Source organism: Peromyscus maniculatus, chromosome 2 (genome assembly GCF_049852395.1).
Source record: "Peromyscus maniculatus bairdii isolate BWxNUB_F1_BW_parent chromosome 2, HU_Pman_BW_mat_3.1, whole genome shotgun sequence".
Classification (NCBI taxonomy): Eukaryota; Metazoa; Chordata; class Mammalia; order Rodentia; family Cricetidae; genus Peromyscus; species Peromyscus maniculatus.
Window position 1 is genome coordinate 66,530,291 of NC_134853.1, and position 19,517 is coordinate 66,549,807.

The window sequence follows — 19,517 nt, forward strand, 5'->3', positions numbered from 1 at the left end:
GTACATGCCTGTAATCTCAGAACCTGAGCTGCCCAGGCAAGAGGATCACAATTATATATAGCCTGGGCTTCAAGAAGGAAATTCCAAGCCAGCACACTAGATAATGATATAGTCCCTCAATAAATATATAAATAAATACCTTTTTTAAAATTGGAAAGTAGGGTAGAGCTTGGGATGCAGCTCAGTGGTAAAGTATTTTCCTAGCATAGGTGAGGCCCTAAATTGAATTTCCAGTATTTGGCAGGGATGGGGGTGGAGGTGTAAAAGTGAAATAAAAAAAAGAAAATAGAACAAAAAGAAATAATTTGGAAAGGAAAATACTTTTGTTTTCACTTACTGTGCTTGTATAAAATTTTTAATGGGTAAGTGGCAGACATACTGATTTAAAAAGATAGGATATTTAACTACATATACATATTTTCTGTTTACTCCTTGAATAAGTTTCAATATAAAACTTAAAGAATCTAGGATCCCTTTCATTTAGAAGCAAGTTCGATACAGACTTCTTTTTAAGGAAAGAAAAAAAGAGAGGATGTGAGTCCTTCCAATATTTTTATATCATAGCATTGGCAGGTAAGGACTTTGACCTATGAGATCAAAGGTCCAAAGTTCAACAGCAGAGAAAATACCACTGAATCTATGGGTATTCAATAAATATTGATCGATGGCAATGACAAAGAAGTAAGGTTATTGTGTTTGGGGATAATGGAAAAATACAAAAGATAATATGATGCCTCCTGAAGGGAATTACTGTGACTGAAGCATCATTAAGGAAGCCTTGGGTAGACGGTGATTGGACAGAGCTATTACTCTGGCTATAGTAGCCCTGGAACTAACTAGCCTTACAACTAATTGGTCATTTAGACTATCTTCAAAGTAAGTATCTCCCACTGAAACCTAATAGACTGTGCATTGATCAACAATCGATGAAGCTGTTAAAATGATTGGGTTGGCTGTATAGTGGCCTAGTAATTTATTGCCCATAGAAAGACTATTGGATTACTCTAAATGTCACTGTGAAACTCAATTTTTGGAAGAACAATGCAAATTTGAAAGAAGGGGTATTTTCAACAATTTAACTTCAGTGCTAAAGAATTTACTGCAATAGAATAATATCCCAGCTGACTAAGGTGAATTGCTAGCACATCCCATTAATCACCACATTTTTTCTTGTTACCAGTCACTGGGTCTTGCAAGAGAACAAGAGAACCAACATTCAATATGAATGTTTATGGAGGCAGACTCTTTTAAGGAAGCAATTCATAGTAATAGAAACTCCAAGTTCCAAAATCCTTGTGTGTATGCACAGGTGTACACATCTATGCGTGCACATGGAAAGGCCAGAGATTGATATTGGGAGTCTGTCATCCTGAATCCAATTTTTTGAACAGGATATTTCACTAAACCTGAGGTTCATCAATTAACGAGACCAGCCAGAAAGCCGACCTCTTGTTTCCATCTCCCAGAGTCGGGGTTACAGCTATCTGCCACAATGCCCAACTTCTTATGTGGGTGCTCGGGGTCTGAACTCAGCTCCTTACACTTGTGCAGCCAGTACTGACCACTGAGCCATTTCCTTAGCCCCTAAGATTCCAAAATCTTAACACACTTTAGATTGTATAACTTTCTCTCATTTGGCATTCATTGCTTCTCTGAGAATTGGTGCAAGGGTACCTGCCAGCTTGGAATAAGTTCTTTTCAACACCAAACTTTTTTTAATAGACACTGAAATTTTTTACATGTCTGAACAGTACTTTATTAAACTCTCACATGTTAAATGTGAAAACATATCCCTAACAATGTATTATCCATAATTAAATACAAGACTCATACTCAAGAGCTGGACATAATGGTACTTGCTGTAACAGAACTCAGGATGCTCAATCAGAAAAATCCTGAGTCCAGGGCTAGCTGGAGCTATACAGCAAGTTTCAGGCCAGCCTGGACTACAAAGTCAACCCTGTCCTCAACAAAACTCTCACTCAGCAGAGTGATAAGTTGATATTGCACGCTGAGCATGGAAAGCACATGCCTTAATCCCAGTACACAGGAGACAGAGGCAGGAGGACAATTGCAAGTTCAAGTCTTGACTGGTATACCTAGCAAATTCAAGGCCAACCAGGGCTGCAGAATGAGATTTCATTTAAAGAACAAACAAGAGCTCAGTTGACACATGCCTTTGTGCCCACCCAGCACTGGGGAGGAAGAGGCAGGCAGCTCTTTGTGAGTTAAGGCCATCCTGGGCTACACAGCAAGTTCCAGGACAGCCAGGACTACATAGTGAGATCCTGACTAAAAAACAAAGAACAAAAGAAAAAAAAAGAAAGAAACCCAAAAAACAGCTGGGCAGTGGTGGCACACACTTTATCCCAGTACTCAGGAGGTAGAGGAAGGTAGATCTCTGTGAGTTCAAGTCCAGCTTGATCTACAGAGCAAGTTCCAGGACAGCCTGGCTGTTACACAGAAAAACCCCGTCGTGAAAACAAAATAAAACAAAACAAAAAGAAATCAAAAAGTTCACATTGCATGGTGCAGGGGAAAGGAAGCCACGTTTGTGACCGTCACTCTCAGCAATGGTCATCACAACTACTTATTCAAACTCTTTCTTCTCTCATCTCTACTCTTGATTTTTCTAAATATGTATAATTAAACTCACACAAATGGGCTGGAGAGATGGCTCAGTGGTTAAGAGCACTGGCTGCTCTTCCAGAGGTCCTGGGTTCAATTCCCAAGACCCACATGGCAGCAGCTCACAACTGTCTGTAACCTCAGTTTCAGAGGGCCCAACACCCTCACAAGGACATATATGTAGGCAAAACACTAATGCTCATTAAAAATATATATAAAGAAAGAGGGAAATTAACATAAACATGCTGAGTGAATATATGGTAGAGCTTCATTGTATAATGCAGGAATTATGGTTTTCCAACTATGTATATCATATCATAATGCACTACATTTTTAAAGACTGCAGGCCTAAAGTATCAATAATAATGCCTCAATTAATCAATAATAATTAGTGGCATGTGCCACTGTGTGTAGAAATCAAGAACTACGTACAGTGGCACATGCCACTAATCCCAGCATTTGGGAAGTAGAGGCAGCCGGATCTCTTTGAGTTCTAGCTGAAGTGAGATCCTGTCTCCAAATAAACAAACATTGAAAAATCAATACCTGAACCAGAAACTGAATTTTAGAACAATCATTTAAACATAAAGCAGAAAACTGATATACTTGATAATATTGGGTTGAAACACAGTAAGGAAAAGATCTTACCTGAAGAATATATTGTGTGAGGTCAACTGCTTCTTTTTTTTCATGTACAAGCAGAGTTTCTTTATCTTCTACAGTAATAACATTAACTTCTCCACGACGTACTTCCCTTACACCTAACGGCCGTTTCCGAACACAAACTCTGATTTTCTCCATTTCAGTCCAAGGATTCTCTGAAGTGATCTGTCTGATATATGTTTACAAATCAACTTTAATTTTTAACAGAAGGATTCAATTACTTAAATAGTCAAAGTATCAGCACATTTTGAGTACATTTAATATAATTATTTTGGGGGTTTTGTTTGGTTGGTTGGGTTGTTGTTTTTAAGACAGGGTTTCACTTTGTAGCTCAAGCTGGTCTAGAACTTGCTATGTAGCCCAGGCTGGCCCTAACTTTCTCCCCTAGCCTCCCAAGTGCTGGGACTGCAGGTGTGTACCATCAAACCCAAGTTTTGAGACAGAGTCTTGCTATGGTAGTGCAGGCTGGCTTGGAACTCCTGTTTCTCTTGCCCTCACCTCCTGTGTGCTGGGGTTATAGGCCTGCCCCCATGCCAAGCTCACTTAAACAATCCCACATTAGATGTCAGCCGAGACAGTTTTTACTGGCAAACCTCTGGTTTCCATCTCTGACCAACACCACCTCACTCTTTGTTCTACGCCCCTACAAAAGAAAAGAAAAGAAAAGAAAAGAAAAGAAAAGAAAAGAAAAGAAAAGAAAAGAAAAGAAAAGAAAAGAGAAAAAGAAAAAAGAAAAGAAAGAAGCAGGCTAGCAACCAAACTCTCGTTAGTTCTCTTGTGTTCGGCTTCTAAGCGTGGTCTCCTCGTGATCTGTGCCCCCAAACTCCAGTTGGTAATTCATCAAAATCTATCCACATGCTGCTACTAAGACTCCAAGGCCTTCTCAAGACGCAAATTGCACACTTAACATTTTTCTTGTCCATTAATCTAAATTCTTTTTTGGTGTGTGTGTGTGTGTGTGTGTGTGTGTGTGTGTGTGTGTGTGTGTGTGTGTGTGTGTGTGTGTGTGTACAGATTCTCTTGGAAAGCAGCTGGGATCCCAGGCATATGCCTCCAGACTTTATCTGATGTTTGTCTGGTGCTGGGGAGCAAATCCAAGGTTTTGTGCACGCTAAGGAAGCACTCTATCAACTGAAAGACATCCCTAGACCGTCTATCTTTTTTTTTTTCTTTTTCTTTTTTTTATCCTACTGGTTTACTAAGTGTTTCATATTAGGTGGTGGGTTTCAATGTACTTTTCCTTCTATTCCTCATAGATATACTCAGCCTCTCCCTGTTCCTTTTTCTTTCTTCCTTTCTTTCTTTCTTTTTCTTTCTCTCTCTCTCTCTCTCTCTCTCTCTCTCTCTCTCTCTCTCTCTCTCTCTCTTTCTCTCTCTCTTTCCGTGTGTGTGTGTGTGTGTGTGTGTGTGTGTGTGTGTGTGTGTGTAGGCCAGGGGACATCCTTAGGTGTTGTTTTTCCTCAGGATCTGTCCGCCTTGTTTTTTGAGACAGAATTTTTCACTAGGGCAAGCATCAGGGATGCACCTGTCTCCATGCCTCAGTGCTGGGATTACAAGCGTGAATCACCACACTGGCTTTAACATGTGTGCTGGAGATGGAACTTGTCCTTACGTTTGCATGGCACGCATCTTATCAACTGAGCTATCTTCCCAGGTCCCTGACTCTGTTTTTTGGCCCACTCTGATATGAACTCATTCATTAGAATATAACCGTGTATTTCTTCTCAGGACATTTTTATGACTGGTCCTGTCCACTACTATCTCAATGTCCTATTCAATACATTCTTTCAGCTGGTTTCAATACCCAGCATCTGAAGGACTACTCCTTGAGTCAGGGATACAAAACTAATGAGGTTTATTTGCTCAGCCTCATGTGGTATACATATCTAAGAACTATCCACTTACACAAAAACTTCTCTAAAACTAGGCTGTAAGAAAAGAAGATCCATTTTCCCTCTTATTTTATTTTCATAAAAATCTTATTTTCATAAGGTTTCTGAAAACAGTTTTTTTTTAAATCAGGATTAATAGTTTTGGTCTATGTAAAGGAATGCATTGCAAAACAAATTGTTCCCTTCTTTACACTTTAAAATTTATTTGATAGCCCCTTACAAAAACTTGGAAAATAGATTTTACAAAAAATCTAATACAAAATTATATAGTAATATAATTGCTTCATATAAATTTTGATTTTCTGAGCCTTCCAACTGGCTGGAAAATTATTTTTTTTTTGCCAAGATCTAAATTAGTTTTTACAACAAACAAACAACATTTCTAATAAATCATAGTGCATGATTTTAAGACATCTTAAAGCATGTTTTATTATTTTAATTAAAATATGAGACTAATACATCATTTGAGGCCTGACATTTAATGATGAGCACATGGGGATTTATTTTCTCTTATTTTGCATATGTGCTTAATTTTTTCACAAGAAAAATGAAACTATTTTAACCTATTATTTTTTAATCTTTTTGGTTTCATATTATCTGTTCCTTTATAAAATCTACTTTTTTGTTTCATGTTTTACTCTAATCCACTATTTTAACAGGATTTTGGGTCAAAATCTCCATATGTTTAGCATTAATAACCTAATCATAGGAATCTAATCAAAGAGGACAGAAAAGGCTTGGTCCTGTTTATTTTTGTTAGGCTTGGAGACAAGTTCTCGCAATGTGGCGTGAGCATCCACAGTGCTAGGACTGCACATTACCACCAGGCCCAGCCCGTCATTCTTAAGAGCTGTGAGGGGATTCCAGGATGAGTCACATGAACAAAAAGCTTGAGGTTTGTGGTTTTTAAGTTCAAAAGGCAAAAAGCAAAGTGTGTTCTTTTCCTCGTGGGTACCTCTTGGTTTTGGAGATAGGGTCTTTCCATGTGGCCAAGGCTGGCTGGAGCTCCTCAGCCTCTTGTCTGTCTTGTGAGTGCTGGCTTGCTGGGTGCCCCCACCATGCCTGGCACAAATGGTTATGTTTGTCTGTCATCTCTTACCTACCATCTAAGAGCCTCCAGATAACTTAATTATCTTCATACCTAGAGTCAGACATCACAGCTATTACTTAATATTTGTAAGGTAAATATAATGGCAATATTTACACTGAAATATACATTCTAAGTCATGATGTGATAAGCAGTGGAAAGTAGTATTTTTATAAATAATTCTAATTTATATTTTTCTGTGTTCAATAACAGATTAAAATAGTAAAAAGAGTTCACTCACCTTTCATATTTACAATTTATAGTTAAAGAAGAAAAACAGCACTAAGTCCTCTGTGCTCTGCTAGAACAAGAATTTCAAATTTCTATATAGTACTTTCACCTATAAAACGAAGTCACCTTGGAGTGGGAGAGACGGCGCAGTGGTTAAGAGCACTGGCTGCTCTATCAGAGGACCTAGGTTCAATACCCTGCACCCATATGTGGCTCAGGAGTTATTTGCCTGTAACTTCACACCCAGAGTATTTGACATGCTCTTCTGGCCTGCACGGGCACCAGACACACATGTAGTGCAGAGTCATGCATGTAGGCAAAACATTCACACACATAAAATTTTAAAAACCTAAATCAACTAGTTTGGGAGAATAAAAAAAGTACTCTGGTACTTTATCCAATATAAGACCAGATGTAAATACTTTATCATGGCACAGAAGGTGGTGGTGCATGTCTTAATCCTAGCACTCAAAGCAGAGATAGGAAATCTTGGTGAGTTCGAGGCCAGCCTGGTCTACAGAGTGAGTTCCAGGACAGCCAGGGCTACACAGAGAAACCCTGTCTCAAAAACAAACAAATCATGTGAATTGTGTGATTTTTTTTCAATTGTAGAAGGCCAGTTAACTACTTCGCTTTCGTGAATATACTAGGTTTATCATGTTACACTACAGTAACATAATAGGTCTGCTAGAGGACGGACAGCAGACCCTAGAAAGTAGCAGCTGTTTGTCTGATGTACTTGAACAATATCAGCTTTGTAAAGTTCCAGTTCCTCATTATTCTATCTCTACCCGTTTACTTAAATTATTAACACAAAACTTGTTCACTATCATTCACATGTTATAGTCATTTACTAGGAATAGAATACTTGCACTTCTCTAGTCACGAAGGAGAGATTTGTCTTTGCCTCTCCCAAAAATGTCAAAATAAATTATTACCTGCCACAAGAATGCGGGATTCCATAGTTATAGCCCGAAACATGAGAGACTCTTTGAATAACAGGAATATCACTATTTCCTAGTTTTGGAGAGAAGTAATTTGATGAAAAGAGCGGAATGCTGGTTTCTGTTTGCATGTAGACACCAGCAGCAGAGGCATTCAGGGCTCTTATTTTTGTCTGGTCCTGGGACTCGTCAGGTAGCATGGGTCCCAGCACGTTCAGGTAAGTGGCCTTCTGCTCCTCTACAGAGAAGTCTGATAAGTCACACATTTCATTGCTGGCCCTTCTGGCTTTGCTTTCAGCAGGAGAATCAAAATGCAGTTGTCTTCGGGGGCCAGATCTGAATTCCTGAGGCTTGGTGTATAGGTTGCTTGTCTGAAGAGGATGCTCTGGGCTACTGAGGGCTTTATCTTCCTCTTGCATAATCTTAATGATTTTGATAAGTTGGAAAAGACGTTTGCGGTCGTTCATGTCATGGACTCCCAATCTGGAGTAGTCCTTCATTGTAACCTTTGCTAATTCATCTATTTTCTGGAGGCCAAGTGCAGTAAAATGAGGATAATACTGTGCAAGTTCAGCTTCACAAAGACATTCATATAACCAGGACGCCATTTTTGTGACTAGATTTATATGAACTCTGAAGAAAAAGAGAAAAAGAAGTCATCTATATGAAGTAAACAGAATATATTCCTTTACAGATTAAAAGGTAGACAAATATGCAGGAAAATGTTTATCATCTCAAGTTTCCTAGGCATGTTTCTTCTGAAATGATTAAACAGCAGCGTTTATAAGCAAAGCTGTTTTATATATAGCATATAAACAGTTGTATTTGTTCATCTGTTTAATAATGTTTCCTAATCACATATTTAAGTAAATATATGGACACAGACAACACAAACAACTTACTTATTGCTTGGGAGTTCCTTCTAACTTTGCAGTGTCTGCTTTGAATGCAGGTAACACACTGCTGAAATCTTGTTCTCAACCACTGATTGGAGCAGGACTAATTTTAGATGTTCAACTCAATGTCAAGGCATGTTGCACAACTGTTTCCTATGATTAATGAGCAAGGCTAAGAAGTCTTTCAGAATAGAAAGCAGAATAAAGTAGCGACCACAAGGATAATGTGCTAACACAGCTCAGAGAGACTGCATTTTTATCTGCTGTGTATTGGTAAGTTAGATAGAAGTAAAAACAACCAATTCAGAATCAACTCATTCAGTATTTCACATAATTCTAAAAGGTAGTCACAGATGTCTACCTGAACAGAATATCAATCAAATAATCTTCCTAGGAAAATAATACTATAGTCACAACTTTGAATGACTACACAATAAAACACTTAAAACCGGAAATTTAATTAAACACTAACAGGTGAAGTAGTAATAATACAAAATCTTTGTCTATTATAAATCAGAATTCTGAGTAGTTCTCTATTATTCCTGTTAATCAAGCTCAAGTTCCTAAGATTAAAAATAACTTTAATTGCTTTTGAAATATGTAATCAATATTTTAAATGTGTGTGTATGTCTGTGTGTGTTGAGTGTACATGTGGGCGTGTATACACATGACTGCAGTGTCAGAAAAGGGTGTTGGATCTCCTGGTGCTGGAGTGCTAGAACTGGAAAAGGAGTCCTCCTTCTCAAAGAGCACAAACTGTTAGCCACTGACCTGTCTCCTCAGCCTCTGTTTGGTCGTTTTGGGGGGGTGGTTCTCTGTGTAGCCTTAGCCATCCTGGAACTCTCTGTAGACCAGGCTGGTCTCGAACTCACAGAGATCCATCTGCCTCTGCCTCTCGTGTGCTGGGATTAAAGGCAGCCACCATCCAGTCTGGGTTTTGTTTGTTTGTTTGTTTGTTTTTGTATAGACAGTATACCCAAGGCTGGTCTGAGGTTTACTACAGTCCAGGCTGGCCTCAAACTTGTGGTAATCCTCTTGCCTTGGCCTTCCAATCTCAGGATTACAAACAGGAAGCACCATGCCTAGCTTTTTGTAAAAAAAATTGTAAATTATTATTTATTTTATATGTGTGAGTGTTTTCTCTGTATGTTTGTCTGTGCACCACCTGTGTCCACAAAGGCCAGAAGAGGGCAATGGATCCCTTGGGACTAAAAGTTACAGACTGGAGTTGTGAGCTACCAGGTGGGTCTTGGAATTGAACCCAAGTCCTTCGCTAGGGTGGCCAGTGCTCTTCACTGTGGGACATCTCTCCAGCCCCTCATATTTTGTTTTTCAAAATGGTTTGATACTTCAGAGTTTTCAAAATTCAATTAATTATTGAAAAGTTGCTTTCATTTTAATTGATTGTTGTCCTTTCTCAGAGAAACAGCGCATGTGTGTGTGTGTGCGTGAGCGTTAAGGACGGCATGACAAGGACAACTGAGAAGCTCCAAATAACTACATCTGGAGAAAATACTATTTAGGCAAAACAAAAGACCAAAGAGTCCAGGTAACACATCCTAACCTGACACTGATATCGTCTATTAGTGATAGGTTTCCCCTCTGCAAAAGCCCACAAAAGTTTCACAGTCCTTCCCTCAAGAGTGAAGTATATTTCTCCCCCACATTGCATCTAGAATGGCTTTCTAATTTCTTTTGGGCAATAGAATACAGTGAAACAGACTGCCATGCCTAGGTCTAGAGACCCATCATAGCTTTTACTGTTGTGAGAATTCTGCTGCCATGTGAAGAAGTTTAGCCAACAGCCCAAGGCTTAGACACTACTACTACTTTTATGGCCCAAACCAGATGTGCAAGAGAAGCCGTGCAGACTATCCCACTGGAGCGACGCCACCAGAGCAGTGGGTCTCAACCTTCCTAATGCTGCCACCCTTTACCACAGTCCTCATGGTGTGTGACCCACAACCATACAATTATTCATTGCTACTTCATAACCTTAATTTTGCTACTGCTATGAATCGTAATGTAAATATTTGTGTTTTCCAATAGTTTTAGGTGACCCCGTAAAAAGGTGGTTTGACCTTCCCACAGCCACAGGAATGACTCCAGGTAAGATCAAGTAAAGAACTATTAACAAAGCTTGGCCCAAATAACCGACTCACAGAGCTTTAAGCAAATAAAAGGGCAATTGCTTTGAGCCACCAAGTTTGGGGCTAGATTGTTATATAACAATGATTACAATTTCACTTCTGAAACTTTGCCCTTTTTTGTTATGATTTTATGTGCAAATTTAGGAGCTATTTTAGGTTCACAGAAAAACTGAGTAGAAAGTAGACTTGCCAAACAGCCTGTCTCACACATGTACTCTTTCCCTTACTAATAAACCTACATTGATAAAGACTCATTACCCAAGGTCTACAGCTTACACTGGAGTTCTTACCTAGGGCTACAGAACTTATGAAATTGGATAGACAGTTCATGTATCCTCTATTTAAGTAAAACATGGACTAGTTTGATTGCCCCGAAATCCTGGGTTGTCTACTAACCCTTCCCATCCGTCTATCCAGTGGTGACTAATGATCTCTTTGTGTGAGAGGTGGGCTGAGGCAGGGTCTCACTGTAGCACTGGCTGTCCTGAGACCCACTACTGTAGAGTAGGCTGGCCTTCAACTCACTGAGGCCTAACACTGCCTCCCCAAGTGCTGGGATTAAAGGTGTAAACCCCATACCTGTCCAATGACCTTTTTACCGCTTCCACAGTGGCTTTTCCAGAATGTTACACAGTGGGAAGCATGCAGAATGTCAGCTTTTAGATTGGCTTTTTCATTTCATAATTTAAATTTCCTCCAAGTGTCTTTTTATGGTTTGTTAGCTCATTTCTTTTCACTGCTGAAACCCATTCCCCATGTGAATGTGCCCTGGTTTATTTATTTGTTCACTTAAGGAAGGGCATCTTAGAAGTTTACAGATTGGGCAATTATGAAAAAAGCTTCTATAAACACCTATGTAGTTTTTACATGGACATATCAAGGTGCATGATTACTGTATTGTATGATAAGACATGCTTAGTTTTCTAAGAAATGTCAACCTCCCTCCTAAAGTGGCTGTACTATATATATATATCTCCATTCCTATAAGCAATGACTGAGAATGCAGTTGCTTCTCATCATTTGTCATTATGTGCTACACTCATCCTTTCAAGACAGCTCAAGAGCTTTTCCCCAAAATGAGATTTTCATCTCGAGATTTTTTTCTATCATTTTACCCCAACACCTTATACAATATCAAAACTAAACCATTAATCCCTTTATCACTGTTTTTTTTTTTTCCTCCCTAGAATACCTGGCTTTGCTAGAAGGAGAGGGAATACATGGTACTCTGTGCTTCAGTAACCATAACAGCAGCTATATTTATTGAGATTTAATACATACCAGACACTGTTCTGGGCATTGTATCTCCATACAATCCTATAAAGGAGGTAAGTGTGTAACAAGTTACAATCACTCAGTATTTCAGAAACTCACTGTTTTCAATTGTGAATTAGGAAGGCCATAGAAGCTAGGCATCTGAAATGCCAACACTGAGGCAAGGGGAATCATCCCCGCGAGTTCAAAGCCAGCCTGGGCTATGCGACCCTATTTTTGGTTTGTTTGTCTAAAAAGACATTTGGGACCTAGGGAGACAGCTCAGTCAGTCAAGTGTCTCACTTGATTGAAGAACTGAATTTGATTCCCTTAGAAAAAAAGCCAAGTGTGGTAGTGTTGGACTGTAATGTCAGTGCTGGGGAGGAAACAGGAGGCTCTCTGGAACTCACTGGCCAGCCAAACTGACTGAATCCAGATAAAAGATCCTGTGCCAGATAGAGCTCTGTCTCAAAAATGAAAGAAAAAGAAAAGTTGGAGAGCAACTGAGGGAGACACTCACTGTTGATGTGCATGTGCGCCTCCCTCCACCCCTTAATACATGCTTGGTAGTGTAGACCTGTAATCCACGCACTTGGGAGGCTGACATAGGGCTGCCTTGAGTTTGAGGTCGGTCCCAGCAACAAAGCTATGTAGAAAGGTTGAGGTCAGTTTGGACTACATAATGACACCATGCCTCAAGACACTGAAGGAGAAAAAAAGGCAATAGAACCCCAAAATTCTTCAGGTTGAATATGGAAATATCTGTAAGGGCTGGGGGAGGGAGGAAGCTCAGTTTATATTATGCTTGACTAACATGCATAAAACCCAGATTTGCTCCCAGGCATTGCAAAACTCTAGGCACGGTAACATGTACCTATAATTCTAGCACTTGGAAGGCAGAGGCAAGCAGACCGAAGTTCAAGACACTCTTGGTTACAGAGCAAGTCTGAGGCCTGCCTGAGGGACAGACAGACAAACAAGCCCAGCATAATGTCTGGGACACATTCAGTGTTCCATATTTAATAAGTGCTGGCAGTTATCACCATTGCTGTTGTTATTTCTGCCTCTCTCCTATCCTCACCACCTAGCACAGAACCAAGAACAGAACTTACTCTACCTTCGGAGTTTCGGTTTAAGCAAATTCTAAGCAGCTGTACTCTCTAGCTGGCTCAGCTTACCCACGGGAACAGACTGTAAGTGCTATGCACAAGCTGTGCAAGAGTATGTGTTTTTGCACACCAATTCCCTTGGTGCCATACCAAACATTTTTCAATTCTGATAACCACAGCCTCCGCTGCATTCCTAATAAGTAAACGAGACTAAAATATTAATTTTGAAAGCCTTGAATAACCTATAATATCACGGGAAGAGAAAATGTAGTAATTTTTTAAAATAGCGGTAATCTGAACATGCAGATTAAGTAGCCACGGTCATGGGTCTAACCAGCTGCAGCCATCCCACCTTTCTGGGCACTACAGTTGGCCTACGTTCCTTTGTTTCCAAACTCACCATGCTTCTCCATAATCATAGTCCATTTTACAAAGGTTACCCCTCCTTTAACTCCTGACATAAGTGTCACACTCACTCCTGCAACTTCAAACAAAAAACATTTCAACTACCACTGAGACACAAAAAAAACAAAATAAACACCCAGATTTGGGGGATAGATACATTGAAAATTTTGCTCAGATGATAATTTTACTTTACTGATCTATCTCTGTCAAAAAGACAAATGTAAAGGCTATGGAGGGATATCAGCAGTAGGGTGCATGCTTAGTGTGAGCAAAGCCCTGGGCTCTGGAGGTAACTGTTCAGAAGTAAAGAGTGATTGCTGTTCAGGCAACGAAGTTCAGAGGCCTGGAGTTCAGATCCCAGCCCCATATAACAAATTGGGCAACCTGCAAATGCCTATAATTCCAGTTCTGAGGCATCTGATGTCTTCTGGCCTCTGTTCACCACAGGTACGCGCATATACACAAATATGCACACATATCACAATATGTGCACATAGAAGTAAACTATTACATAGCAATAAGTGTTGGTAGCTACTGTCTTTTCTAATGTGATTTGTACATATCACTCACACAGATGCACACATACATATAAAAATAAATTTTTATAGCTTGGTGCTGGTGGCACACACCTTTAATCCCAGCACTCTGGAGGCGGAGGCAGGCAGATCTCTGTGAGTTTGAGGCCAGCCTGGTCTTTAGAGCTAGTTCCATGACAGCCGAGGCTATACAAAGAAACCATGTCTTGAAAAACAAACAATAAATACAAATTTTTGTAAGCAAATTTACTACCCAGCAATTCTAACTCCAGAAACATCCTACAGCTACTGTGTACAAATATAAAATGACAGAAGTACAAAGTCATTATATCACTGTTGGTAATAGCAAAGGAACGGAGACTCGTTAAATAAATTACAGTTGTCTTTCAAGTGGAATAATACTATGAAGCAATTAGAAAACTTAACTAAATTCTCCAATATTTACTGAAGAAAAAGAAAGCTTTCCAATATATAGCTAAATGAATAAAGCAAGGTACAGAATAGTTTATAAAGGCATCATTTGTTAAAGAGAAAGTTAATTGATCCAAAACAACACTCTATCTTTGCTCATGGGGCATAACTATCCTTGGCAGGTTGCATGAGTAATGGCCGTAGTCTCTTGCCGGGAGGGAATGGGTAGAACTAGTGGGCAATCAAGAGAAGTAGACTATTAGATAGCAATAAATGTTGGGAGCTATTGTCTCTCCTGTTGTGATTTGAATTCCACTGATGTCTCCATTACCCAATAAGACCTAGAACACTGTTGTGCTTGTGCTTAATTCTGAAACTATTTAAAAAATTTTAGCAGGGCAGTGGTGGTGCACGCCTTTAATCAAGTGGCAGAGGCAGGTGGATCTTTGTGAGTTCGAGGCCAGCCTGGGCTACAGAGTGAGTTCCAGGAAAGGCGCAAAGCTATACAGAGACCCTGTCTCAAAAAAAAAAAAAAAAAAAAATATGTGCATTACTATTTTGCCTGCATGTATATCTGTGCATCATATATGTGTTCCTGGTGCCCTCAGAGGTCAAAAAAGGTCATCAGATCCCAGGAACTGTAGTTACAGACAGTTGTGAGCCACCACATGGGTGCTGGAAACTGAACCTGGGTGCTCTCAAGAGCAGCAAATGTTCTTTAATCACTGAGGTGTCTCTCTAGCTCCATGATGCCATTACCAATTTTTAAAAAAACACAAAAACAACATATTTCAGAGCTGGATAGATGGCTCAGTGGGTAATGCGCTTGCCGCACAAGCATGGAGACTTGAGTTCGGATCTCCAGCACCCACATAAAGACTAGGTGTGACACAACATGTCAGTAATGCCTGGGACAAAGACAGAAGGATCCTCAACACTTGCTCACCAGCAGTCTAAGCAGGCTCCAGTCTGTCTCAAAAAATAAGGTGGAGAGTTGACAACATGGTTCATTGGGTAACAGAGCTTGCTGCACAGCCTAACAACTTGAGCTTGATCTCCAGGACCCACCTGGTAAGAGGAAGAGAATCAATCCTAGTAAGCGGTCCTCTGATTTCCATGCATACACTGTGCAACACCCGTCTACATGCAAAATAAATTAAAATGTAATAGAAATATATACTAAAATGTAAAGGCAGAGAACATTCTTATTTTAAGATGTTAAATAAGGTGAATCTTCATTTTAAATATCTGTCAATAAACCAAAGAGTACTAACTAATACAGATTACTAAATTAGGAGGCAAAAACCCAGCATCTAGTTCAGCTCTGCTAAGAATCTGAGAAGCAGATGTTATTTAACAAGGATGGAGCTTGGGTTGTGTTTTGTTTTAGAGCTTTCTGCAATGTTAGAGATCAAACCAGAACTTTATAGGGCCTTATCAATGCTAGGCAAGGACTCTGACACTGAGCTACCCTGAGGCCCTCTTAACTTTTTTGTTTTTGTTTATGTTTTGAGACAGGGTTTCTCTGTGTAACAGCCCTGGCTGTCCTGGAACTCACTTTGTAGAGCAGGCTGAACTCGAACTCAAGAGATCCACCTGCCTCTGCCTCCCAAGTGCTGGGATCAAAGGTATATGCCACCATGCCCAGCTCATTAACTTTTTACATTTAAAACCAGACTAAAAACTACAACACATCATGAAATTAGGTATGCTAATATATTCCATAAACTTATTAAAATGTATTTGTGATAGATTCTGTAGAATATGTATATCTACTAAGTGCCTGGTATAAAACAGACACAGTGAGCATCTACAGCATTTTTAAAAAATCATAAAAATTCAAATATCACAAAATACATAGTATAAGCCAGTGGTGGTTGTGTACACCTTTAATCCCAGCACTCAGGAGGCAGAGGCAAGTGGATCTCTGTGAGTTCGAGGCCAGCCTGGTCTACAAAATGATAGCTAGGACTGTTACACAGAGAAACCTGGTCTCAAAAAAGCAAAAAAGGCTGGGCGATGATGGGGCACGCCTTTAATCTCAGCACTCAGGAGGCAGAGCCAGGCGGATCTCTGTGAGTTCGAGGCCAGCCTGGTCTACAGAGTGAGATCCAGGACAGGCACCAAAACTACACAGAGAAACCCTGTCTCAAAAAAATGAGGGGAAAAAAAAAACCTTTTTACAAAAATACATTTTGTTCAAATCAGAATCCAAACAAGTTCCACACACTTGATTGTTATGCTTAAGTTTTTTCTTACAAAGCAGTCCCATGTCCCCTCCCCAACACAACCTTTATCTCCTTTTCTTTTTGTTCCTCTGACTTCTTATAGAAAGACGAAATAAGTATGTTCCAAGCGTGGAGCTTAATACTAAAGAAATCACTCACTGCTTATTTGAAATTCAAATTGAATCTTATTTGGTCTAAATCTGGCAACTCTACATTAGAAGTAGCATCTACATTTCTGCAAAATGTTGTGTTGGTGTTATTTAGCGCGTTTCATGCACATCCAGTCAGAATATACACAAATGTCTGCGAGGACTGCAGCCCGATCCCCTTGCTGACAGAGTCTCTCTTTACATTTGTCCAGTAGTTTCATTCATTGATGATCAATACCTCCTCACTTATTTCATTAGGAGTTGCAAATTGGTGATTTTCTGATCCTCTCCTTCTTTAAGGAATTCTCCTTAGAAAACCTTTCTGGGAACTAGAGATGGCTCCGCAGTTCAGTGTACTTCTGCTCTCGCAGAGAATTTGATTCCATTCCTAGGCATAAACACGGTGGCTCCTAACTGACAATAATTCCAGTTCCATTGGATCCGATACCCTATTCTGGCTCCAACAGCACCAAGCACATAAGCGGTACACAGACATACATGCAAGCACTTAAACATACTCACAAAAACTTTAAAAAGAGCCAGGAGGTGTTGGTGCACTCCTTTAATCCCAGCACTTGGGAGTTCGAGGCCAGCTGGGTCTACAAAGGGAGTTCCAGGACAGCCAGGGCTGTTACACAGAGAAAAAACAAAAAACAAAAAATGAAAACTTTCTGCTTTCTGTCAACAATTAGGGCTATTTGATTACTCAAAATAGAATTTTTACATGAAGGCAAGTATAAATGACTTTTTTTTTCTTTAAATTTTCAATTCATAAAGAATGTCCTACTTATTTTAAACAGTTATCAGGTGACTTATTTCAGGATTTTAATGGGATTTTTTTTCATCATACCCATGACTAATTCTGGCATTTTTTTAATATTCCATGTTTTTCATTCAATTGCCTTAAGCCTTTGATAGCTTCATCATGCATATTTCCTAACCTGAAAATAAGCTTTCCTTCAATAAACACATGGCTGTTATAATTAGCCACCAACAGACCTAAATTTAGGTGAAGGTTATGCATTTCCAGTTAAGTACAGAGGGCCTGGAGACACGAGGGCGTGGGAAGGGGAAGGAAAGAGTAACTTGTTCTTTGGAGACCTGCAGAGCTCTAAACACCCCTAAGTAACTACTCTAGAGCCGTTGCTACGCGCTCCATACACTCAGCCATCTCTCTAGGCCCTCCACGTTACCTCTAAAATATAGCTGTGACTTCTAGAAATTTTATGAAGGAATTTAAACTACTAAGAGAATCCAGGATGAGACCAGCTGGTGGTGACATACACCTTCAATCCCAGCACTCAGGAGGCAGAGGCAGGCAGATCTCTTGAGTTGAGGCCAACCTGGTCTACAAAATTAGTTCCAGGACAGCTAGGGCTACATAGAGAAACCCTGTCTTGAAAAAATAAACCAAACCAAACAAACAAACAAATAAAAAGGAGAATACATGATGAGAATTTTGAAAGCTAAACTAATTATCATTTTACTTATTATCCACCTCCGTACACACCGGAATTAAGAATTTACCTTTAAGGGGGCTGAAGAGATGGCTCAGTGGTTAAGAGCACTTACAGCTCTTGCAAAGGAGCAGGGTTCAGTTCCCAGAACCCACACGGTGGCCTAAGACCATGTGTAACTCTTGTTCAACGCCTTCTTCTGGCCTCCAAGGGCACCTGCATGAATATGGTGCACATAAACTCACATAGGCACACATATATACACATAAATTATAAAAATAAATAATTTCTTGTATGTATTTTGAGACAGGGTTTACGCAGTTCTGGCTGTCCTAGAACTTGCTATGTAGTCCAGGTTGGCTTACTATGCTGAGATTAAAAGTGTACACCACCACAATTGGCCTAATAAATTGTTTTTAAAAAGAATTTTTCTTGAAAAACCAAACCAAAAAAAAAAAAAAAAAGGAATTTATTATTAAGGCTGGGAAGATGACTCAGTGGACTCTCTTGGCCCATATACTTAAGTTTAAACCAGAGTTCAGATCCCCAGGACCCATTTAAAAGTTAGATAGGTATTGGGCTGGAGAGATGGCTCAGAGATTAAGAGCACTGACTGGCTGGGTGGTGGTGGCGCACACCTTTAATCCCAGCACTCGGGAGGCAGAGGCAGGTGGATCTCTGTGAGTTCGAGGCCAGCCTGGTCTACAGAGCGAGATCCAGGAAAGGTGCAAAGCAACCCTGTCTTGAGAAACCAAAAAAAAAAAAAAAAAAAAAAGAGAAAAGAGAAAAGAGCACTGACTGATCTTCCAGTGGTCCTGAGTTCAGTTCCCAACAAGCACATGGTGGCTCCCAGCCATCTGTAATGAGATCTCTTCTGGTGTATGGGTGAACACGCAGGTAGAACACTGTATACATTAAAAACCTGGGCAGATGCGTCAGCTGACAGCCATCCCAGCCCTCCAGAGACAGAACCAGGTAATCTCTGAGAGAAGCTGGTTCCCTAAAACTACCTGAATCAGCAGGCTCTCATTCAGCTGAGAGACTCTGACTCAATGAACAAAGTAGAGAGTAATCAAGGAAGACACCCAACATCCACTTCTGGCCTCTTCATGCACACACACATGTGCACACACATGCAATAAAATAAAATAGTCTTGCCGGGCGTGGTGGCGCACGCCTTTAATCCCAGCACTCGGGAGGCAGAGGCAGGCGGATCTTTGTGAGTTCGAGGCCAGCCTGGGCTACCAAGTGAGCACCAGGAAAGGTGCAAAGCTACACAGAGAAACCCTGTCTCGAAAAAACCAAAAAAAAATAAAAAAAAAAAAAAAAAAATAAAATAGTCTTATTACACCTTAACCTAAGGATGTGAATGGAGTTCCTTGACATAAAGGTAAAAGGATAAAATAACCAATAAGAATCAAAACAATTGGTTAAGTACAATACAAGACAAACTTTTTTTTTTTTTGGGGGGGGTTCA

The 19,517-nt window shown here is 39.9% G+C and overlaps 1 protein-coding gene across 10 annotated transcripts in view; it reads right to left on the reverse strand.

Annotated features, from left to right (window-relative positions):
* The window catches only part of Kif24 (kinesin family member 24), a 73,231-nt gene that overhangs the window by 36,728 nt on the left and 16,986 nt on the right, over positions 1-19,517 (reverse strand). For 3 of the 10 annotated variants that reach the window (XM_042271000.2, XM_076563483.1, XM_076563491.1), the window contains exons 2-4: positions 15,275-15,346; positions 7,440-8,078; positions 3,277-3,460 (exon numbers count right to left, since the gene is read on the reverse strand). In XM_042271000.2, coding sequence (XP_042126934.2) covers positions 3,277-3,460; positions 7,440-8,078; positions 15,275-15,324 — 873 coding nt within the window. In that variant the 5' untranslated portion in view covers positions 15,325-15,346. Of the gene's footprint in view, positions 1-3,276; positions 3,461-7,439; positions 8,079-8,347; positions 8,481-15,274; positions 15,347-17,105; positions 17,212-19,517 lie in introns of those variants that run through there. The other 7 variants (XM_076563488.1, XM_076563484.1, XM_076563486.1 and 4 more) reach the window with 4 other exon arrangements.